Source organism: Oncorhynchus clarkii, chromosome 14, assembly GCF_045791955.1.
Source record: "Oncorhynchus clarkii lewisi isolate Uvic-CL-2024 chromosome 14, UVic_Ocla_1.0, whole genome shotgun sequence".
Taxonomy (NCBI): Eukaryota; Metazoa; Chordata; class Actinopteri; order Salmoniformes; family Salmonidae; genus Oncorhynchus; species Oncorhynchus clarkii.
This window is the reverse complement of record NC_092160.1, coordinates 39,736,957-39,762,452: the sequence shown is the minus strand read 5'-3', so window position 1 is coordinate 39,762,452 and position 25,496 is coordinate 39,736,957. Positions and strand designations below refer to the sequence as shown.

At 41.2% G+C, this 25,496-nt stretch overlaps 2 protein-coding genes across 3 annotated transcripts in view; both read left to right on the top strand.

Annotated features, from left to right (window-relative positions):
• Positions 1 to 5,634: 5,634 nt before the first annotated feature.
• On the top strand, positions 5,635 to 11,200 carry LOC139365894 (uncharacterized protein PF3D7_1120600-like). Its single transcript, XM_071102951.1, has 2 exons — positions 5,635 to 6,441; positions 10,901 to 11,200. The coding sequence occupies exons 1-2, from the start codon at positions 5,635 to 5,637 to the stop codon at positions 11,198 to 11,200; spliced, it is 1,107 nt and encodes a 368-aa protein (XP_070959052.1).
• A 6,014-nt stretch (positions 11,201 to 17,214) lies between these two features.
• LOC139366593 (protein FAM193B-like) overlaps positions 17,215 to 25,496 on the top strand; it is a 34,340-nt gene continuing 26,058 nt past the window's right edge. Inside the window, exons 1-4 of one of the 2 annotated variants that reach the window (XM_071104269.1) lie at positions 17,215 to 17,511; positions 19,037 to 19,315; positions 22,347 to 22,533; positions 23,070 to 23,282. In XM_071104269.1, coding sequence (XP_070960370.1) covers positions 17,365 to 17,511; positions 19,037 to 19,315; positions 22,347 to 22,533; positions 23,070 to 23,282 — 826 coding nt within the window. In that variant the 5' untranslated portion in view covers positions 17,215 to 17,364. The remainder of the gene's footprint in view (positions 17,512 to 19,036; positions 19,316 to 22,346; positions 22,534 to 23,069; positions 23,283 to 25,496) is intronic. The other variant, XM_071104270.1, reaches the window with a different exon arrangement.

Here is a 25,496-nt window from a genome sequence, read left to right as displayed (position 1 = left end):
TAGTATTATGAGTCTACAAAGTTCTTAGGAGCCAATTTATGCTCGATCCGATCGGAGGCTCCGTATGGAGGATGTGAAGCAACTTTGGATCCTCCGGAGGCATGCAGAGGCCAAACTGAGCTCCGTACCGCATCGTCGTGCAGCTCCCAAATTTTGTAACAATGCCTTAGGGCTTTGATTGATTGACGGTAGGTAGGGGCGGGAGGTCCTGTATAAACACACACTCACTCACTTTGATAAATTCCTTCCCAAACAGCTCTTCTCCGTGAAGCGCAAGAAATATGAATGCCGTGACTTCTGCAGAGGCCGTATCACCGTAAATGCTGTACGACCAATGCAGACGTCGGATTGACCATGCAGCGCCTTGAACCCTGGGCAACAAGACCTGGGAGACTCACAAGGACATTGATATCCACAGTACTCCACCATCTGCCGGGGCGGCAGCGTAGCCTAGTGGTTCGAGTGTTGGACTAGTAACCGGAAGGTTGCAAGTTCTAACCCCCGAGCTGACAAGGTACAACAAATCTGTCGTTCTGCCCCTGAACAGGCAGTTACCCACTGTTCCTAGGCCGTCATTGAAAATAAGAACTGACTTCCCTAGTTAAATAAAGGTTAAAAAAATAAAATAATCTATACATTTTCAGCTCAATACTTCTTGTGTTACATTAAATATATATATATTTTTTTAAATGCACTGTAATTTAAGCTTTAAAACTCTTCACTCATGGCAAAATGTGTAGAATTGCGCAAGAAATTTGCTTAAACTGCTCAATGCCAAGAGATGGGCCTGTAAAATGTTCCTTCCAAGGGCCTGAGACTTGGTTCGTCGGGCCATGCTCTAGTTCGTCGGGCCATGCACTAGTTCGTCGGGCCATGCACTAGTTCGTCGGGCCATGCACTAGTTCGTCGTAGTAGAACTACTTGTATGCTATTATTTTTATCTCCAGTTGTGTTCTGATATATTAGGGGGGGGGGGGGGGTTGTGTTCTGATTTATTACAGGGAGGGGGGGGGGGGGGGGTTGTGTTCTGATTTATTACAGGGAGGGGGGGGGGGGGGGGGTTGTGTTCTGATTTACTAGGGGGGTCCTGAGAGAAACCCTGCCCTATATAGTGCACAACACAATACAACAATGTCTCAACTGAGCACGTCTGTTACAACACAATACAACAATGCCTTGTAATGGAATTGTAATGTTTGTGCAGTTCTAATAACTAATTTATGTGTTCTATTCATGTGCAGTTCTAATAACTAATTTATGTGTTCTATTCATGTGCAGTTCTAATAACTAATTTATGTGTTCTATTCATGTGCAGTTCTAATAACTAATTTATGTGTTCTATTCATGTGCAGTTCTAATAACTAATTTATGTGTTCTATTCATGTGCAGTTCTAATAACTAATTTCTGTGTTCTATTCATGTGTAGTTCTAATAACTAATTTATGTGTTCTATTCATGTGCAGTTCTAATAACTCATTTATGTGTTCTATTCATGTGCAGTTCTAATAACAAATTTCTGTGTTCTATTCATGTGCAGTTCTAATAACTAATTTATGTGTTCTATTCATGTGCAGTTCTAATAACAAGTTTCTGTGTTCTATTCATGTGCAGTTCTAATAACTAATTTATGTGTTCTATTCATGTGCAGTTCTAATAACTAATTTCTGTGTTCATGCAAGTGACTGATTTAACGAATCCTAACTATCAGTATCTGCAATATGGCACCAGAAGACTGGTGAGGTGTTGGTCTGTTACCTGTTATAAACCAGTATTTGTCTGTCATGTTATGACCCAGTATTGGTCTGTTAAATGTTATGAACCAGTATTGGTCTGTTAAATGTTATGAACCAGTATTGGTCTGTCATGTTATGAACCAGTATTGGTCTGTCATGTTATGAACCAGTATTGGTCTGTCATGTTATGAACCAGTATTGGTCTGTTAAATGTTATGAACCAGTATTGGTCTGTTAAATGTTATGAACCAGTATTGGTCTGTCATGTTATGAACCAGTATTGGTCTGTCATGTTATGAACCAGTATTGGTCTGTCATGTTATGAACCAGTATTGGTCTTTTAAATGTTATGAACCAGTATGGGTCTGTTAAATGTTATGAACCAGTATTGGTCTGTTAAATGTTATGAACCAGTATTGGTCTGTTAAATGTTATGAACCAGTATTGGTCTGTTAAATGTTATGAACCAGTATTGGTCTGTTAAATGTTATGAACCAGTATTGGTCTGTTAAATGTTATGAACCAGTATTGGTCTGTTAAATGTTATGACCCAGTATTGGTCTGTTAAATGTTATGAACCAGAATTGGTCTGTTAAATGTTATGAACCAGTATTGGTCTGTCATGTTATGAACCAGTATTGGTCTGTCATGTTATGAACCAGTATTGGTCTGTTAAATGTTATGAACCAGTATTGGTCTGTTAAATGTTATGACCCAGTATTGGTCTGTTAAATGTTATGACCCAGTATTGGTCTGTCATGTTATGAACCAGTAATGTTATGAACCAGTATTGGTCTGTTACATGAATGAAGCAAAACGGTAATGATTCATTAATTATGCTAAACCATACAAATATAACTTGTCTGTGTATAGCCGTATATAAAACAACTGCTGGGACTGCCCAGGAAGAGCTCCTGATGACTGGGACTGCTCAGGAAGAGCTCCTGATGACTGGGACTGCCCAGGAAGAGCTCCTGATGACTGGGACTGCCCAGGAAGAGCTCCTGATGACTGGGACTGCCCAGGAAGAGCTCCTGATGACTGGGACTGACACCATAGAGACCATAGAGAATATACACACCATAGAGACCATAGAGAATATAGAGAATATAGACACCATAGAGAATATAGACACCATAGAGAATATAGACACCATAGAGACCATAGAGAATATAGAGACCATAGAGAATATAGAGACCATAGAGAATATAGAGACCGTAGAGAATATAGAGACCATAGCGAATATAGAGACCATAGAGAATATAGACACCATAGAGAATATAGAGACCATAGAGAATATAGAGAATATAGACACCATAGAGACCATAGAGAATATAGAGACCATAGAGACTATAGAGATTATAGACACCATAGAGAATATAGACACCATAGATAATATAGAGAATATAGAGACCATAGAGAATATAGAGACCATAGAGAATATAGAGACCGTAGAGAATATAGAGACCATAGAGAATATAGACACCATAGAGAATATAGAGGCCATGGAGAATATAGACACCATAGATAATATAGACACCATAGAGAATATAGAGACCGTAGAGAATATAGAGAATATAGACACCATAGATAATATAGACACCATAGATAATATAGATACTATAGACACCATAGATAATATAGACACCATAGAGAATATAGAGACCATAGAGAATATAGAGACCATAGATAATATAGGGACCATAGATAATATAGGGACCATAGATAATATAGACACCATAGAGACAATAGACACCATAGAGAATATAGAGACCATAGAGAATATAGAGACCATAGAGAATATAGAGAATATAGACACCATAGAGAATATAGAGATTATAGAGAATATAGAGATCATAGAGACCGTAGAGAATATAGAGACCATAGAGACCATAGAGAATATAGAGACCATAGACACCATAGAGAATATAGAGACCATAGATAATATAGAGACCATAGAGAATATAGAGACCATAGAGAATATAGAGACCATAGAGAATATAGAGATCATAGAGACCATAGAGAATATAGAGACCATAGAGAAAATAGAGACCATAGAGAATATAGAGACCGTAGAGAATATAGAGACCATGGAGAATATAGACACCATAGAGAATATAGAGGCCATTGAGAATATAGAGACCATAGAGAATATAGACACCATAGATAATATAGACACCATAGAGAATATAGAGACCATAGAGAATATAGACATCATAGAGAATATAGAGACCGTAGAGAATATAGAGACCGTAGAGAATATAGAGACCATAGAGAATATAGAGACCATAGAGAATATAGAAATCATAGAGAATATAGAGAATATAGAGACCATAGAGAATATAGAGACCATAGAGAATATAGAGACCGTAGAGAATATAGAGACCATAGAGAATATAGAGACCATAGAGAATATAGACACCATAGAGAATATAGAGCATATAGAGATTATAGACACCATGGAGAATATAGACACCATAGAGAATATAGAGAATATAGAGAATACAGAGACCATAGAGAATATAGACACCATAGAGAATATAGAGATTATAGACACCATGGAGAATATAGATAATATAGACACCATAGAGAATATAGACACCATAGAGAATATAGACACCATAGAGAATATAGAGAATATAGACACCATAGAGAATATAGACACCATAGAGAATATAGAGACTATAGACACCATGGTGAATATAGACACCATAGATAATATAGACACCATAGAGAATATAGACACAATATAGAGAATATAGAGAATATAGAGAATATAGACACCATAGAGAATATAGAGATTATAGACACCATGGAGAATATAGACACCATAGAGAATATAGAGAATATAGACACCATGGAGAATATAGAGAATATAGACACCATACAGAATATAGAGAATATAGAGACCATAGAGAATATAGAGAATATAGACACCATAGAGAATATAGACACCATAGAGAATATAGAGATCATAGAGACCATAGAGAATATAGACACCATAGAGAATATAGAGAATATAGACACCATAGAGAATATAGACACCATGGAGAATATAGAGACCATAGAGAATATAGAGACCATAGAAAATATAGAGACCATAGAGAATATAGAGACCATAGAGAATATAGAGACCATAGAGAATATAGAGAATATAGACACCATAGAGAATATAGAGACCGTAGAGAATATAGAGACCATAGAGAATATAGACACCATAGAGAATATAGAGAATATAGAGGCCATAGAGAATATAGAGACCATAGAGAATATAGAGACCATAGAGAATATAGAGACCATAGAGAATATAGAGATTATAGACACCATAGAGAATATAGAGAATATAGACAACATAGAGAATATAGAGAATATAGAGGCCATAGAGAATATAGAGACCATAGAGACCATAGAGAATATGGAGACCATAGAGAATATAGAGACCATAGATAATATAGAGATTATAGACACCATAGAGAATATAGAGACCATAGAGAATATAGAGAATATAGACACCATAGAGACCATAGAGAATATAGAGACCGTAGAGAATATAGAGAATATAGACACCATAGAGAATATAGAGAATATAGAGACCATAGAGAATATAGACGCCATAGAGAATATAGAGACCATTGAGAATATAGAGACCGTAGAGAATATAGAGACCATAGAGAATATAGAGACCATAGAGAATATAGACACCATAGAGAATATAGAGAATATAGAGGCCATAGAGAATATAGAGACCATAGAGAATATAGAGATTATAGACACCATGGAGAATATAGACACCATAGAGAATATAGAGAATATAGACACCATATAGAATATAGAGAATACAGAGACCATAGAGAATATAGAGAATATAGACACCATAGAGAATATAGAGATTATAGACACCATGGAGAATATAGACACCATAGAGAATATAGATAATATAGACACCATAGAGAATATAGACACCATAGAGAATATAGACACCATAAAGAATATAGAGAATATAGACACCATAGAGAATATAGACACCATAGAGAATATAGAGACTATAGACACCATGGAGAATATAGACACCATAGAGAATATAGAGAATATAGACACCATAGAGAATATGGACACCATAGAGAATATAGAGAATATAGAGACCATAGAGAGTATAGAGAATATAGACACCATAGAGAATATAGAGATTATAGACACCATGGAGAATATAGACACCATAGAGAATATAGAGAATATAGACACCATAGAGAATATAGACACCATAGAGAATATAGCGAATATAGACACCATGGAGAATATAGAGAATATAGACACCATACAGAATATAGAGACCATAGAGAATATAGAGAATATAGAGATTATAGACACCATAGAGAATATAGACACCATAGAGAATATAGAGATCATAGAGACCATAGAGAATATAGAGACCATAGAGAATACAGAGAATATTGACACCATAGAGAATATAGAGAATATAGAGAATATAGACACCATAGAGAATATAGACACCATGGAGAATATAGAGACCATAGAGACCATAGAGAATATAGAGACCATAGAGAATATAGAGACCATAGAAAATATAGAGACCATAGAGAATATAGAGAATATAGAGATCATAGCGAATATAGAGACCATAGAGAATATAGAGACCATAGAGAATATAGACACCATAGAGAATATAGACACCATAGAGAATATAGAGGCCATAGAGAATATGGAGAATATAGAGACCATAGAGAATATAGACACCATAGAGAATATAGACACCATAGAGAATATAGAGAATATAGACACCATGGAGAATATAGAGAATATAGACACCATACAGAATATAGAGAATATAGAGACCATAGAGAATATAGAGAATATAGAGATTATAGACACCATAGAGAATATAGACACCATAGAGAATATAGAGATCATAGAGACCATAGAGAATATAGAGACCATAGAGAATATAGACACCATAGAGAATATAGAGAATATAGAGAATATAGACACCATAGAAAATATAGACACCATGGAGAATATAGAGACCATAGAGACCATAGAGAATATAGAGACCATAGAGAATATAGAGACCATAGAAAATATAGAGACCATAGAGAATATAGAGAATATAGAGATCATAGAGAATATAGAGACCATAGAGAATATAGAGACCATAGAGAATATAGACACCATAGAGAATATAGACACCATAGAGAATATAGAGGCCATAGAGAATATGGAGAATATAGAGACCATAGAGAATATAGAGACCATAGAGAATATAGACACCATCGAGAATATACAGACCATAGAGAATATAGAGACCATAGAGAATATTAAGAGACAATAGAGAATATAGAGACCATAGAGAATATAGAGACAATAGAGAATATAGAGACCATGGATAATATAGAGACCATAAACTATAGGGACTATAGATGAAATAACTATAGGGACTATAGATGATATAACTACAGGGGACTATAGATGCTGTAGGGACTATAGATGATATAACTACAGGGACTATAGATGTTTTAGGGACAATAGATGATATGACTATAGGGACTATAGATGATATAACTATAGGGACTATAGATGATATAACTACAGGGACTATAGATGATATAACTACAGGGACTATAGATGCTGTAGGGACTATAGATGATATAACTACAGGGACTATAGATGTTTTAGGGACTATAGATGACATAGCTACAGGGAATGTAGATGTTTTAGGGACTATAGATGATATGACTATAGGGACTATAGATTATATAACTATAGGGACTATAGATGACAACTATAGGGACTATAGATGATAAAACTACAGGGACTATAGATGATATAACTATAGGGACTATAGATGCTGTAGGGGACTATAGATGATATAACTACAGGGACTATAGATGATATAACTATAGGGACTATAGATGATATAACTATAGGGACTATAGATGATATAACTACAGGGACTATAGATGGACTATAGATGATAGGGACAGGGACTATAGATGCTGTAGGGGACTATAGATGATATAACTACAGGGACTATAGATGTTTTAGGGACAATAGATGATATGACTATAGGGACTATAGATGATATAACTATAGGGACTATAGATGATATAACTACAGGGACTATAGATGATATAACTACAGGGACTATAGATGTTTTAGGGACTATAGATGATATAACTATAGGGGACTATAGATGATATAACTACAGGGACTATAGATGTTTTAGGGACTATAGATGATATGACTATAGGGACTATAGATTATATAACTATAGGGACTATAGATGACAACTATAGGGACTATAGATGATAAAACTACAGGGACTATAGATGATATAACTACAGGGACTATAGATGATATAACTATAGGGACTATAGATGATATAACTATAGGGACTATAGATGATATAACTACAGGGACTATAGATGCTGTAGGGGACTATAGATGATATAACTAAAGGGACTACAGATGCTATAGATTATATAACAATAGGGACTATAGATGATAAGACTACAGATGACACAACTATAGGGACTATAGATTATATATCTATAGGGACTATAGATTATATATATATATGGACTATAGATGCTGTAGGGACTATAGATTATATAACTGTAGGGACTATAGATGATATAACTATAGGGACTTTATATGCTGTAGGGACTATAGATGATATAACTACAGGGACTATAGATGATATAACTATAGGGACTATAGATGATATAACTACAGGGACTATAGATTATATAACCGTAGGGACTATAGATGATATAACTATAGGGACTTTATATGCTTTAGGGACTATAGATGATATAACTACAGGGACTATAGATGATATAACTATACTATTGCTGATGTTGGTAATGGATGGTAGTTTCCCTCACCTCGAGTGATATACAGTATAAAGAGATGTTGGTAATGAATGGTAGTTATAAACTGCATCCAGTTTGCTGAGTAGAGTATTGGAAGCTATTTTGTAGATGACATCGCCGAAGTTGAGGATCGGTAGGATAGTCAGTTTTACTAGGGTAAGTTTGGCGGCGTGAGTGAAGGAGGCTTTGTTGCGGAATAGAAAGCCGACTCTAGATTTGATTTTAGATTGGAGATGTTTGATATGAGTCGTGAAGGAGAGTTTACAGTCTAGCCAGACACCTAGGTACTTATAGATGTCCACATATTCTAGGTCGGAACCATCCAGGGTGGTGATGCTAGTCGGGCGTGCGGGTGCGGGCAGCGAACGGTTGAAAAGCATGCATTTGGTTTTACTAGCGTTTAAGAGCAGTTGGAGGCCACGGAAGGAGTGTTGTGGCATTGAAGCTCGTTTGGAGGTTAGATAGCACAGTGTCCAAGGAAGGGCCGGAAGTATATAGAATGGTGTCGTCTGCGTAGAGATGGATCAGGGAATCGCCCGCAGCAAGAGCAATATCATTGATATAAACAGAGAAAAGAGTCGGCCCGAGAATTTAACCCTGTGCCACCCCCATAGAGACTGCATGCCCTCCGATTTGACACACTGAACTCTGTCTGCAAAGTAGTTGGTGAACCAGCCAAGGCAGTCATTAGAAAAACCGAGGCTACTGAGTCTGCCGATAAGAATATGGTGATTGACAGAGTCGAAAGCCTTGGCCAGGTCGATGAAGACGGCTACACAGTACTATCTTTTATCGATGCCGGTTATGATATCGTTTAGTACCTTGAGCGTGGTACAACAAGTGTGGTACAACAATACAATACAACCACACAACAATACAATACAACAACACAACAACACAATACAACAACACAACACAACACAACAATACAATACAACCACACAACACAACAACACAATACAATACAACCACACAACACAACAACACAATACAATACAACCACACAACAATACAATACAACCACACAACACAACACAACAATACAATACAACAACACAACACAACAATACAATACAACAACACAACACAACAATACAATACAACAACACAACAACACAATACAATACAACCACACAACAATACAATACAACCACACAACACAACACAACAATACAATACAACCACACAACACAACACAACAATACAATACAACAACACAACAACACAATACAATACAACCATACAACACAACAACACAATACAATACAACCACACAACAATACAATACAACAACACAACAACACAATACAACAACACCACAACACAACAACACAATACAACAATGTCTCAACTGAGCACGTCTGTTACAACACAACACAACAACGTCTCAACTGAGCATGTCTGTTACAACACAACACAACAACAAAATACAACACAATACAATACAACAACACAATACAACACAATAACACAGTACAACAATGTCTCAACTGAGCACGTTTGTTACAATAATACAACTATTTGTAAACTAGAACCTGCCATAGACGAGTGTCTTATCCAGGAGGTGTACTGTACATTAAGCTGCCTCACACCATAGAAACAGGAGATGGACTGCTGCCCTACGGGCCGTTCTGGTTCACTCTACAGAAACAGGAGATGGACTCCTGCCCCCTGTTCTGGTTCACTCTACAGAAATAGGAGATGGACTCCTGCCCTATGGGCCGTTCTGGTTCCCTCTACAGAAACAGGAGATGGACTCCTGCCCCCTGTTCTGGTTCACTCTACAGAAACAGGAGATGGACTCCTGCCCTACGGGCCGTTCTGGTTCCCTCGACAGAAACAGGAGATGGACTCCTGCCCTACGGGCCGTTCTGGTTCACTGTACAGAAACAGGAGATGGACTCCTGCCCCCTGTTCTGGTTCACTCTACAGAAACAGGAGATGGACTGCTGCCCTACGGGCCGTTCTGGTTCACTCTACAGAAACAGGAGATGGACTCCTGCCCTACGGGCCGTTCTGGTCCACTCTACAGAAACAGGAGATGGACTCCTGCCCTACGGGCCGTTCTGGTTCACTCTACAGAAACAGGAGATGGACTCCTGCCCTACGGGCCGTTCTGGTCCACTCTACAGAAACAGGAGATGGACTCCTGCCCTACGGGCCGTTCTGGTCCACTCTACAGAAACAGGAGATGGACTCCTGCCCTACGGGCCGTTCTGGTTCACTCTACAGAAACAGGAGATGGACTCCTGCCCCCTGTTCTGGTTCACTCTACAGAAACAGGAGATGGACTCCTGCCCTACGGGCCGTTCTGGTTCACTCTACAGGAACAAGAGATGGACTCCTGCCCTACGGGCCGTTCTGGTTCACTCTACAGGAACAGGAGATGGACTCCTGCCCTACGGACCTTTCTGGTTCACTCTACAGAAACAGGAGATGGACTCCTGCCCTACGGGCCGTTCTGGTTCCCTCTACAGAAACAGGAGATGGACTCCTGCCCCACGGGCCTTTCTGGTTCACTCTACAGAAACAGGAGATGGACTCCTGCCCCACGGGCCTTTCTGGTTCACTCTATAGAAACAGGAGATGGACTCCTGGCCTACGGGCCGTTCTGGTTCACTCTACAGAAACAGGAGATGGACTCCTGCCCTACGGGCCGTTCTGGTTCACTCTACAGAAACAGGAGATGGACTCCTGCCCTACGGGCCGTTCTGGTTCACTCTATAGGAACAGGAGATGGACTCCTGCCCTATGGGCCATTCTGGCTCGGATAAGGCTACTTACTTTACTAAATAAAACAAAAGCCCAGTTGCAATTAGAGATTAAATGAATTTAGACCTTAAAAAGCGACTGCCTTTAAAAAGGAACAAATCCCTTTGACAACAGGCTGTGGCATCGATATGATTCACAAACAATTGTTTTAGGGTCAACCTTGACTACAAAGTGTAAATAGGATCAAGTCAGTCTGTCTAAAACAGAGTTTGGAAGAGCCGTGAGTCACAACGAGTAAATGACAGTTGGGTTTTGATTTTGACGATGTCCATTTGCTCACTAACATAAGGTGAACAGCTGCAGTGACTGCTCTCTATCCACTAGCACAGACAGTGAGACAGACCTGTCCAGCAGCTCTGACTTTGTTTACAGAAGACAACACTTTGCACATTATTTTTTACTTGAGAAATACTGCACCAAAACAACTTAGTTAGATGTAAAATTGCGCAAATAAAACATCCTTGGCTAAAAAAATCTAAAAATGTATAGATTTCTTGAATCATCTTAGATTGTGAAATAGGCTATCACGTGTACAGTGGCTCATGGGGGATAATCATCAATAACCAAATCTGCCAGGGATCACACCTCCAGGACTGAAATCTGGGCTGCTTTTCAAAGTCATAAAACCCCCTCCTCTACTTAACCTCGCCTTGTGCCCTTCGGGGAATCCCCGCTACCATATTTACCGTTGGTCCAACTGATTAGTCAAGCAAGGGAAGTTGGCAACGTAAGCCTCTCAGCCTTCGTTATGATTGGAGTTCATATTTAGGTAGCTATTTCCCCACCTGTGTTTTGTGGGATATTGATTGTTTGTTAGTGTGTTTGGGCACTACGTCCTCACGATCTTTGTTATTTTGGTGTTGTTAGTTTCACTTAAATAAATATGTGGAACTATACTCACACTGCGCCTTGGTCCACTCCTTTCCAAGACCGTGACATAAACGTATGTTTTCATAGACTATTGCCTTGGGAAATCAATGACAGGCAAAATGAGCAAATCAATGTGATTGTAAACACAAAGTTTAATTTTAGGCGTTTGACTGATGCATAGCCATGTTCTGCCTCTGGATAGAAAAGAGCGAAAGGACTCGTTTTAATTGACACTCACAGAGCCTTCAGAAAGTATTGATACCCTAGACTTTGTCCACATCTTGTTGTGTTACAGCCTGAACTTAAAATGTATTAAATTTAGATGTTTGGGTCACTGGCGTAAACACAATATGCCATAATGTCAAAGCGGATTTATGTTTTTGCTCTCTAAATAATAACATTAAACCATTCTACTATTTATTTTATAATGCAGTGGCACATATGTTTTATGTAACTATGAAACTAACACACTCACCTCTCTGTCATGGTTTAGCCAGGCATTTAACCCCAATTGCTCCTATAAATCACGTTGGAAAATGGCTAAATGACTAAAATGTAAACGTTTAAATCATTTATTTATATGGGGCTGCACAAACCGTCTCCTTGACTACGAACGGTAGTGCTGAATTTGGGCCTATGCTGAGATCCTTTACAATACTATATGGCAGTTTGAAATTCCTCATTTTCGCCATTTCTTTGCCATGCGTCCTTGATAAAAAAATAGCCTCTGCCTTTATTCCAATGCATTAGATGTATCTGTTGAGGTATCCATGGTTTGCTTTTGTCAGTCAACTGTTTCAGAGGGCTCATTGTTTTTTCAGGTGCATCGCGGGTACTGGTCTGCTCCGTGCCATCCCTGACCAGAAGTAGTAGACCTTTTATTTAGCTGATTATTTTATATCAATATTTGTTGTATTTCCTGAATCAGCTGAAGATGGACAACAATATCACTAGACACCAATATCACTAGACACCAATATCACTAGACACCAATATCACTAGACACCAATATCACTAGACACCAATATCACTAGACACTAATATCACTAGACAAATAGTCTACAGCTAGACACCAATATCACTAGACACCAATATCACTAGACACCAATATCACTAGACACTAATATCACTAGACAAATAGTCTACAGCTAGACACCAATATCACTAGACACCAATATCACTAGACACCAATATCACTAGATGCCAATATCACTAGACAACTAGTCTACAGCTAGACACCAATATCACTAGACAACTAGTCTACAGCTAGACACCAATATCACTAGACACCAATATCACTAGACAACTAGTCTACAGCTAGACACCAATATCACTAGACACCAATATCACTAGACACCAATATCACTAGACAAATAGTCTACAGCTAGACACCAATATCACTAGACAACTAGCCTACAGCTAGACACCAATATCATAAGACACCAATATATCTAGACAACTAGTCTACAGCTAGACACCAATATCACTAGACACCAATATCACTAGACAAATAGTCTACAGCTAGACACCAATATCACTAGACACCAATATCACTAGACACCAATATCACTAGACGCCAATATCACTAGACAACTAGTCTACAGCTAGACACCAACATCACTAGACAACTAGTCTACAGCTAGACACCAATATCACTAGACACCAATATCACTAGACAAATAGTCTACAGCTAGACACCAATATCACTAGACAACTAGCCTACAGCTAGACACCAATATCATAAGACACCAATATATCTAGACAACTAGTCTACAGCTAGACACCAATATCACTAGACACCAATATCACTAGACAACTAGTCTACAGCTAGACACCAATATCACCAGACACCAATATCACTAGACACCAACATCACTAGACACCAATATCACTAGATACCAATATCACTAGACAGCAATACCACTAGACACCAATATCACTAGACACCAACATCACTAGACAACTAGTATACAGCTAGAGACCAATATCACTAGACACCAATATCACTAGACACCAATATCACTAGACACCAATATCACTAGACAACTAGCAGGGCAGCTAGACACCAGTATCACTAGACAACTAGCCGACAGCTAGACACCAATATCACTAGACAACTAGCCAACAGCTAGACACCAATATGACTAGACACCAATATCACTAGACAACTAGCCGACAGCTAGACACCAATATCACTAGCCACCAATATCACTAGACAACTAGGCGACAGCTAGACACCAATATCACTAGACAACTAGCCGACAGCTAGACACCAATATCACTAGACAACTAGCCTACAGCTAGACACCAATATCACTAGACAACTAGCCTACAGCTAGACACCAATATCACTAGACAACTAGCCAACAGCTCAGTCTTCTGTCACTCATGGGGACTTTATGTCACAGCCAAGTAGATTAGACATTCATCGAACATTCAAGCCCTTTGGCTCCTGCCATAGAATTACATTAGTAGTGCCCTTCAAAGAAGGCTCAAGGTCATTGGCTAACGGATAAAATTATGTCAAATCACGTTAAACGTACAGTAGCTTTGATTGGACGGATCAGGTCAACATCTTACTTTCAAAATCTTAGCTAACAGTCATCATCATACGTTTTGAACAGTCATTCAAATCCAACTTGGAATTGTAAATCCGGCCTCATTGTCTTTCTTTGATGATACAATTTGCCCACGAAGGACCGCCGTGCCTCCTTCCTGTTCAAGTCAGCACATCACAACAAGGTGAGTCCAAAAATGTATTGTATGCTGCTGCATAAATGATGTAATTTGCCAGGGATATATGTATACTGTAGCTAAGAAAATAATACTAAGTGTATGTTGTGTAGTAAGCTGTTAGTAGCCCATGTGCCTCACCCTAATAACTTGGTCTATTTTCACCTCTTAATTTCACCTGACGTTACTGTTCTGACTCGGTGGTGCACATGTAGCCTATAATCTGTTTTGAGAAATGTAATCATTGAATATTGTAAGAGTTTTGATGTCTGCTTATATACCCCCTTTATTTATCCTACGGTTCTGACTTGGTGTACGGGGAAAACACTGTAAGAACGGCCCATGTTCTGAATTCTGTCGCTGTACATTTCAAAAGTGCTGAACAAATAGTTATATGAACTATGTCAATCCTGGCTCACAATGTCTTAATCAAAATTACGGATGGCCTCTTATACCTTACGCCATAGTTTGTACATCTCAATGGTCAGTAGAAACCACATTTGTTTAAGCAAGTCAGACATATCAGCTATGTTTTTTTTAAAGGCAGTAAATGAGGCTCAATTAACTGTTTCGCTGCCAGTCAAGCCTCTGCTGATAGCCAGGTGTAGGGGGTGTTGTGACTCCGCTGTTGGGATAGCGTTATGTACTGTAGGCCCTAACAGTTTGTGGGCATCGTTTGTCACCGTTATAGTGCAATTAATGTATTGTTTAGTGTTCTTTTGTGTAGTGACTTTGCTGGCATGCGTCTCACTTTTCTTTTTATTTGCCCCACCAAGACTTACATGCTATAATCGCCACTGGTTGAACTATAGGTAAATATACCAAGAAAGGTGTATCTCAACGACAGAGTGCTGCAAGACGATGTGCTACGTCTTCTGCACTTCAGCAAAGAAATCACCTTCTTCCGCTACGTAATGACGTCATCCGCTCCCGTACTCCTCGACAAGCGCTCTCTTGTTTTCCATCGGCCTCAGTCGGAGCGGGCGCGATTTTGACTTTGAATTATGAGCAGCCTATTAATAGAACAGAACTGATCGACTGATATTCTCGAAATACGACCTTGAACGATAACGTTTTTTAAAATCCAGAACATGGTTGTATTGACATCTAAAACGTTTTGTTCTTTATAATGAGACGTACCAACAGTTTTTATGCATATTGAAACTGAAAACAATTTCAAGAGAGAAATTGTTATGCCCAGTCAGTCGTTTGGTCTTCTGATTTGAATTGTGTTTTCATATCAATAATTGTTCCACAAGTCTAGGGCAGGGATCATCAACTAGTTTCAGCTGCTGGACGATTTGTTTCTTGAGCAGGTCGGGGGCCAGAAAATAATTACAAATAATTTCTACACTGCAAATTGACCACAAGAAACACAAACAGATATAATGTTTGACTAAAACATAATCATTTCAAACCTTGCTTACATTTGTATACATCCTGTGTCTATTATGCGTGGGAATACTTGGGAAAGGATTTCTTAAATGAAAATCACTTGGAGATTTGTTTATATTTTTGTTACAGTCTTTTATGTCCAACAATGAAAATATATTTTTTTCTCCAAACACTTTGGGGTCCAAATAAAACCACGAGTTGGGGGAACCCTCATCTCTGGCTGCCATCGTCATCCAAAGAACCAACAAATCTGAGCATTATTGCGAAGAAGATAGAAAGTATTTAATTGTACACTGACATCAATAGCTTGCTACAAAATGTTCTCCTAATGCAAAATTGAATGACCTTTAGGTACGGTACACCCCTATGTTCCCTCAGCCACCGGGAACATATAAGGCCCAGGGAACATAGACATGACATGGCCCCAACTCTATGGTTTGAACACTTGAGCAACATTTTACAAGATTACACTGGCATATTGAAACACATACGCAAATGTATGGCTGCATAAAATCTGAATAGTTATTTTCTAGTTTACATTTAGATCTTAGACAACATTTAGATATCTTAGACATATAATGCAATTCATATAATACGTGTGTAATAACATGACGTTGAATGATGTGGTAGCCAATCGTTGATAGATTCATTATGCCAATAAATGCACTAATTTGTGGCCTGTAACCAGAGATTTTGTACAACATGCTATTTACTGTGTGAGACTAACCTGGAACGGTTGCCCTCATTCAACATGGCGACTGCTTTTAGCGTCATCACGGTGAAGCCATTTTGCCAGCACTATCTTTGACCTATGAACCCCCAGAGTGTGGCAGCGCTCCGCCATATTGACTGTTGTCTTGACTGGAGAAGATAGGGAAACATTTGTGATCCTAGAACAAATAGAAACCGTGCTTTTAAACATCTCTAAACTAGTGCAACCGTGACCAAAGGCTATATCCGATATCTGCGTGATGGCGAGGAAGAAAAGCAAACAACAAGGAGTCGCGAGCAAGGAGTTAGTGTCCGGACAACAGAGCATATCGAAGAGCCCCGTCTCTCCCGGAGATGCAGCTGGCGGTGATGCAGGGCTGGATAGACTGGCGGCCAGGGCGAATCAGGTAACTAGCCTAGCAAGCAGAGAAAACTACTAGCGGGCTAGTTAAAAGGTTAGCTAACCTACCGATCAGTTAGAGCCATCCTGTAGTTCTGCTTATTTCTTTAGAGAGGGGGTTTGGATGGTTGATTCTAGCTCAGTTGTATAACTAGCTTGTGCTCCAGGTTTTGTATTTTCGTTCATTTACTATTTGTGATCGGGGCGGAATTATAGCTAGCTCCACTAGCATAATACATCATTAAAACTTAGCCAGCAAGTCGACAATACAGACCCATTCGCATCAGTTTTAACAAACTAGTCTAGCTACAGTAACTAACTACATCCAGTCTGCATTTAACCAACTAGTCTAGCTACAGTAACTAACTACATCCAGTCTGCATTTAGCCAACTAGTCTAGCTACAGTAACTAACTACATCCAGTCTGCATTTAACCAACTAGTCTAGCTACAGTAACTAACTACATCCAGTCTGCATTTAGCCAACTAGTCTAGCTACAGTAACTAACTACATCCAGTCTGCATTTAGCCTACTAGTCTAGCTACAGTAACTAACTACATCCAGTCTGCATTTAGCCAACTAGTCTAGCTACAGTAACTAACTACATCCAGTCTGCATTTGCTGGTAGTAGTTCGTGTCATCCACAAGATTGACATTGTTGCAATCGCCTGCCACGGATAAGTTGTAAAATGTTGCCATCTAATTTGTATCTAGCTTGTTAGCTCCTAGCTCGCCGTGGTATTGCAAGTTTGCTTACATTTTAACCGCAGTTGGTACACCATATACTGAGCATCGGTGCTGTTACTACATGTTGTAGCTAGTTGGCCAACACACTACATCCCGGGGGTATTCATCTGGCCAGCTGTAAATGGTTTTAACGTTTGGCTAGCACCATGCATGGCTTGCGTTGTTATGTTTGCACTTTGCATGCGAGATCAGCGTCTGTAGTATTTTCACACAGTTTCTCTGCGCGCATTTATTTCTACTCTGAAGTGTCATATGCATGAGTCGAAGTTGTTACCTAAACATTACATGGACGCCCTTGTAGGTGTATGGGGTTTTGTGGTCAACAAAGCTTACTTTACCAGCAGACCACTAGCTAGTGTGGACCTGGGCCACATTAAATCACTACAAACTTGCCTCTGTGCATGTGCCAAGCCTTCTCCATGGCCAACCTTTACTTCCTCTTTGCTATATAGATGTTGTGATCGTGGTCAACATAGTCAGATCTTACTCGTGAAATTCTTGTCTGTTAAAAACCTGACCTCAGATCAGTGTCCAGAGGGCAACTTCATCATGCTCCATGTCTCTCACTGACATCCACCTCTCCTCAGATCCCATCCTTTCCCCCCCACACCTAATCTTATTGACCAAATCCATTCTCCTCTCCCCCGTCCTCCTCTCCAACCCTCTCTTCTCCTCCCCTTCTCTCTTCCTCTCCTGCCCTTCACCTAGATGATTGACCTTTCTCTCTCCTCCTCTCCACTGCATTCCTAATGTCACTGGCTCACCTCTCTGTCGCTCTCCCCCAGCCAAGGCACACCTGCTGCCTCCTGTGTCACCGTGAGTTTAAGGACTGGGGGGCGAGCTCTGCCAACGGTCTCCCTGGGGGTCACGGGGCGAAGCTAGCTGACACTGTCCCAGCCCTGTCCCAGGCCCTGCTCCGAGAGGTGCCGGGCCAGAAGCTGTCCGACACCGTGCCTTCGCTGAGCCAGTCTCTACTGGGAGAGGTTCCGCTCTGGATCTGCCAGAGCTGCCGGAAGAGTGTTGAGGAAGAGGAGAGACAGAGCAGCCAGGAAACGCCTGCACCGGTAAGAAGGGGAGGGAGGGAGGAGGTAGAGAGGGGAGAGTGTGGAAGATGAGGAGAGACAGAGCGCCCAGGAAACGCCTGCACCGGTAAGAAGAGGAGGGAGGGAGGAGGGGGAAGGGGATAGAAGGTGGTATGCGGAGAGGAAGAGGAGGAAGATGAGGAGAGACTGAGCACCCAGGAAACGCCTGCACCGGTAAGAAGGGGAGGGAGGGGGGAGGTAGGGAGGGGAGAGGAGGTAGGGAGGGGAGTGTGTGGAAGATGAGGAGAGACTGAGCGCCCAGGAAATGCCTGCACCAGTAAGAAGGGAGGTAGGGAGGAGGAGGTAGGGAGGAGGAGAGACAGAGCACCCAGGAAACGCCTGCACCAGTAAGAAGGGAGGAGGAGGGAGGGGAGGTAGGTAGGGAGAGGAGAGGAGAGGAGGAGGTAGGGAGGGGAGAGGTGGTATGAGGAGAGACTGAGCGCCCAGGAAACACCTGCACCAGTAAGAAGGGGAGGGAGGGAGGAGGTAGGGAGGGGTGGAAGATGAGGAGAGACTGAGCACCCAGGAAACGCCTGCACCAGTAAGGGAGGTAGGGAGGAGGAGGTAGGTAGGTAGGTAGGGAGAGGAGAGGAGGAGGTAGGGAGGGAGGAGGGAGGGAGGGAGGAGGTAGGGAGGGGTGGAAGATGAGGAGAGACTGAGCACCCAGGAAATGCCTGCACCAGTAAGGGAGGTAGGGAGGAGAAGGTAGTGAGGGGAGGTAGGTAGGTAGGGAGAGGAGAGGAGGAGGTAGGGAGGGAGGAGGTAGGGAGGGGTGGAAGATGAGGAGAGACTGAGCGCCCAGGAGACACCTGCACCGGAAGGGGGGGGGGGGTGAGGAGGAGGTAGGGAGGGGAGAGGAGGTGGTATGGGGAGAGGGTGGAAGATGAGGAGAGACAGAGTGCCCAGGAGACACCTGCGCCGTAAGGAGAAGAATGAGTGAGGCGGGGGGGGGGGGGGGGGGGGAGACTGAGCTGGTAGGAGGTGGGGAACGTAGGGGAGTGGAAGAGTTAGGTGAGTGAGAGGAGAGAAGGGAGGTGAGGAGACGTCTGCACTGCTGCATATGACAAGACCATGCATGCACCTCAAGCCTAGTATTAGTACTATCTACAGTTATGTTCCACAACACCCATACACCCATGTTCCAGCCTGCTAGCTATGGGTTGTGTTTATGGAAATAGCTGTTTTCTGAAGGTCTTTAAATTTAAAAAAAAATGTTTTTACAATAGTGTGTGTGTGTTTGGTCAGCTTATACGCCAACAAGCTGAAAGGCACTGGATTTGGTGGTGATGGAGACAGGCAGCTTTGGGACTGTTATGCCGCGACTCTTTATGGTGTTACAGTGCTTCATTCTGCACGGCTAAATGAATACCACATCTAAACATCCTGACATAAGATTAGTCTCTTCTAAAGCTGTTTGTTCTCTGTCAGACTGGGCCTTCTCTCGTCACAAGCAGAGGTAGTCTTATTCATGTGGAATCTGGAGAAAATATACTTTTCGTCTTAAGAGGCGTTTTTATATTTTAAAAAAAACTATCTGTATTTAAATGCAATACAAATCTAAGAGATTGCTCTGTGCTCAAGGTAAGGTAAATAACTAGTGTTGTCAGAGACAGAACGTCCCATAATGTTATGAACTGTGGGGCTCATTAATGTTATGAACTGTGGGGCTCATTAATGTTATGAACTGTGGGGCTCATTAATGTTATGAACTGTGGGGCTCATTAATGTTATGAACTGTGGGGCTCGTTAATGTTATGAACTGTGGGGCTCATTAATGTTAACCTGTGGGGCTTATTAATGTTATGAACTGTGGGGCTCATTAATGTTAACCTGTGGGGCTCATTAATGTTATGAACTGTGGGGCTCATTAATGTTATGAACTGTGGTGCAGCTTCATTAAATAGTACCCACAAAACACCAGTCTCAACTTCAACAGTGAAGAGGCGACTCCGCGATGCTGGCCTTCTAGGCAGAGATCCTCTGTCCAGTGTCTGTGTTCTTTTACCCAGTTTAATCTTTTATTTTTATTGGCCAGTCTGAGATGTGGATTTTTCTTTGCAACTCTGCCTAGAAAACCAGCATCCCGGAGTCACCTCTCCACTGTTGACGTTGAGACTGGTGTTTTGAGCATACTATTTAATGAAGCTGCCAGTTGAGGACTTGGAAGGTGTCTGTCAAACTAGACACTCTGATGTACTTGTCCTCTTGCTCAGTTGTGCACTGGGGCCTCCCACTCCTCTTTCTATTCTGGTTAGAGCCAGTTTGTGCTGTTCTGTGAAGGGAGTAGTTCACAGCGTTGTACGAGATCTTCAGTTTCTTGGCAATTTCTCACATGGAATAGCCTTCATTTCTCAGAACAAGAATAGACTGACGAGTTTCAGAAGAAAGTTCTTCTGGCCAGTTTGAGCCTGTAATCGAGCGCACAAATGCTGATGCTCCAGATACTCAATGAGTCAAAAGAAGGTCGGTTTTTTATTGCTTCTTTAATCAGGACAACAGTTTTCAACTGTGCTAACATAATTACAAAAGGGTTTTCTAATGATCAGTTAGCCTTTTAAAATGATAAACTTGGATTAGCTAACACAATGTGCCATTGGAACACAGGAGTGATGGTTGCTGATAATGGGACTCTGTACGCCTATGTAGATATTCCATAAAAAATCTGCCATTTCCAGCTACAATAGTCATTTACAACATTAACAATGTTTACACTGTATTTCTGATCAATTTGATGTTATTTTTAATGGACCCAAAAATGTTTTTCTTCAAAATAAAAAAAGGACATTTCTGAGTGTGAACACAGACATAAATAATGCAATTGAACTAACATATCTTGTTTCTCCTGCTTCCTCCTCTCCCAGGTACCAGTCAGACAGCTCCAATTAATAGCATTGTATCTTCCTCCATTTCTGCTCTGTCTACAGCATCAAATGTTAGTGGGGGGGGGGGGGGGGGGGCTATACCTAATCAACCATGTCCTGAACTAGCATCTTCTCTCTTTCCTCCCCCCCAGGTTCCGTTGTCCCACTCATCGTTGTGTAAGGCTCAGAGTTGTGGGAATGGTTACCCAGAGCAGAGCTCGGTAGACTGGGACCCATCCTCCTTCCTCTCAGCCCACAAGCTTTCTGGTCTCTGGAACTCGGCTCACAGCAACGGAGGGATCCACTGCAACCACAGCACTGCCTCGCACCCACAGCAAGGTAAAACGCACCTTGACCCCACACCTCTCTGCTCGGGTCTCTCAAGGTTAAGTCCTACACGGATGCAAACTACTGTAGACATTTCATTATTTGGTTTTCAGTTCATTTTACTGTAACAGAATTGTAACATTTGCAGCCATTTCCACTGACAGAATGGAGGGAACTGTACTCCAGTGTGTGTCTACTGAAACAGAACCTGTTACTCCTCTGAGTAAACTTTCTTCAATCAAATCAAATGTATTTATATAGCCCTTCTTACATCAGCCGATGTCACAAAGTGCTGTACAGAAAACCCAGCCTAAAACCACCAAACAGCAAGCAATGCAGGTGTAGAAGCACGGTGGCTAGGAAAAACTCCCTAGAAAGGCCAGAACCTAGGAAGAAACCTAGAGAGGAACCAGGCTATGTGGGGTGGCCAGTCCTCTTCTGGCTGTGCCGGGTGGAGATTATAACAGAACATGGCCAATATGTTCAAACGTTCATCTTCCTCCTCTTCATTATCCCTCCCTCCCCCCCCCCCGCCTCTGGTCCAATAGGAACAGGGGGACCAGCGTGTCACGAGAAGCGAGGCTCTCATGAGGCTCCTGGGAAATCTGCTAAAACGCCTGGGGCCAAAGTGTGCCCCTACAGTCACCCTTCCCAGAATTCCAGTGGTTCTTCCCCCGGGAACCCGCTCTCTACCTCCGGGGACCTCTGTAAGACCACCCCAAAGCACTTCAAGACCATGTGCCGACGACCAACACCGCCTGGTGAGATCTCTCTCTTTCTCTCCACCCTTTTTAGGACACTGAGAATTCAAGACATACCGGCATCTAACCTGAATTACAGTTCACGTGTCCTGTTGACAATAGCGCATTATTAATGCATACACACACAGATCTCAGGGAAGGATTGTGCCCATAGATTACACCTCTAGAGAGAAGCAGAGATATGGCCCATGGATTACACTTCTAGAGAGAAGCAGAGATATGGCCCATGGATTACACTTCTAGAGAGAAGCAGAGATATGGCCCATGGATTACACTTCTAGAGAGAAGCAGAGATATGGCCCATAGATTATTCATCTAGAGAGAAGCAGAGTTATGGCCCATAGATTACACCTCTAGAGAGAAGCAGAGATATGGCCCATAGATTATTCATCTAGAGAGAAGCAGTGATATGGCCCATCGATTACACCTCTAGAGAGAAGCAGAGATATGGCCCATAGATTACACCTCTAGAGAGAAGCAGAGATATGGCCCGTGGATTATTAATCTAGAGAGAAGCAGAGATATGGCCCGTGGATTATTAATCTAGAGAGAAGCAGAGATATGGCCCACAGATTATTAATCTAGAAAAAAGCAGAGATATGGCCCATAGATTGTTAATCTAGAGAGAAGCAGAGATATGGCCCATAGATTACACCTCTAGAGAGAAGCAGAGATATGGCCCATAGATTACACCTCTAGAGAGAAGCAGAGATATGGCCCATAGATTACACCTCTAGAGAGAAGCAGAGAGATGGTCCATAGATTACAGCTCTAGAGAGAAGCAGAGATATGGCCCATAGATTATTAATCTAGAGAGAAGCAGTGATATGGGCCATAGATTACACCTCTAGAGAGAAGCAGAGATATAGCCCATGGATTACACTTCTAGAGTGAAGCAGAGATATGGCCAATAGATTATTAATCTAGAGAGAAGCAGTGATATGGGCCATAGATTACACCTCTAGAGTGAAGCAGAGATATGGCCCATAGATTATTAATCTAGAGAGAAGCAGTGATATGGGCCATAGATTACACCTCTAGAGAGAAGCAGAGATATAGCCCATGGATTACACTTCTAGAGAGAAGCAGAGATATGGCCAATAGATTACACCTCTAGAGTGAAGCAGAGATATGGCCCATAGATTATTAATCTAGAGAGAAGCAGTGATATGGGCCATAGATTACACCTCTAGAGAGAAGCAGAGATATAGCCCATGGATTACACTTCTAGAGAGAAGCAGAGATATGGCCCATGGATTACACCTCTAGAGAGAAGCATAGATATGGCCCATAGATTATTAATCTAGAGAGAAGCAGATATATGGCCCATCGATTTTTAATCTAGAAAGAAGCAGAGATATGGCCCATAGATTACACCTCTAGAGAGAAGCAGAGATATGGCCCATAGAGTATTAATCTAGAGAGAAGCAGATATATGGCCCATAGATTACACCTCTAGAGAGAAGCAGAGATATGGCCCATAGATTATTAATCTAGAGAGAAGCAGAGATAAGGCCCATTGATTACACCTCTAGAGAGAAGCAGAGATATAGCCCATGGATTACACCTCTAGAGAGAAGCATAGATATGGCCCATAGATTATTAATCTAGAGAGAAGCAGTGATATGGGCCATAGATTACACCTCTAGAGAGAAGCAGAGGTATAGCCCATGGATTACACTTCTAGAGAGAAGCAGAGATATGGCCCATGGATTACACTTCTAGAGAGAAGCAGAGATATGGCCCATGGATTACAGCTCTAGAGAGAAGCAGAGATATGGCCCATAGATTACAGCTCTAGAGAGAAGCAGAGATATGGCCAATAGATTATTAATCTAGAGAGAAGCAGTGATATGGGCCATAGATTACACCTCTAGAGTGAAGCAGAGATATGGCCCATAGATTATTAATCTAGAGAGAAGCAGTGATATGGGCCATAGATTACACCTCTAGAGAGAAGCAGAGATATAGCCCATGGATTACACTTCTAGAGAGAAGCAGAGATATGGCCAATAGATTACACCTCTAGAGTGAAGCAGAGATATGGCCCATAGATTATTAATCTAGAGAGAAGCAGTGATATGGGCCATAGATTACACCTCTAGAGAGAAGCAGAGATATAGCCCATGGATTACACTTCTAGAGAGAAGCAGAGATATGGCCCATGGATTACACCTCTAGAGAGAAGCATAGATATGGCCCATAGATTATTAA

Bases quoted from the DNA above. Each gene is read 5' to 3' on its own strand.
- LOC139365894 (XM_071102951.1), top strand. From the start codon at position 5,635: ATGGAGAATATAGACACCATAGAGAATATAGATAATATAGACACCATA. The intron at 6,442-10,900 runs GCCATAGAGAAT...TTCACTCTACAG, and splicing joins ACACCATAGAGAATATAGAG to AAACAGGAGATGGACTCCTG.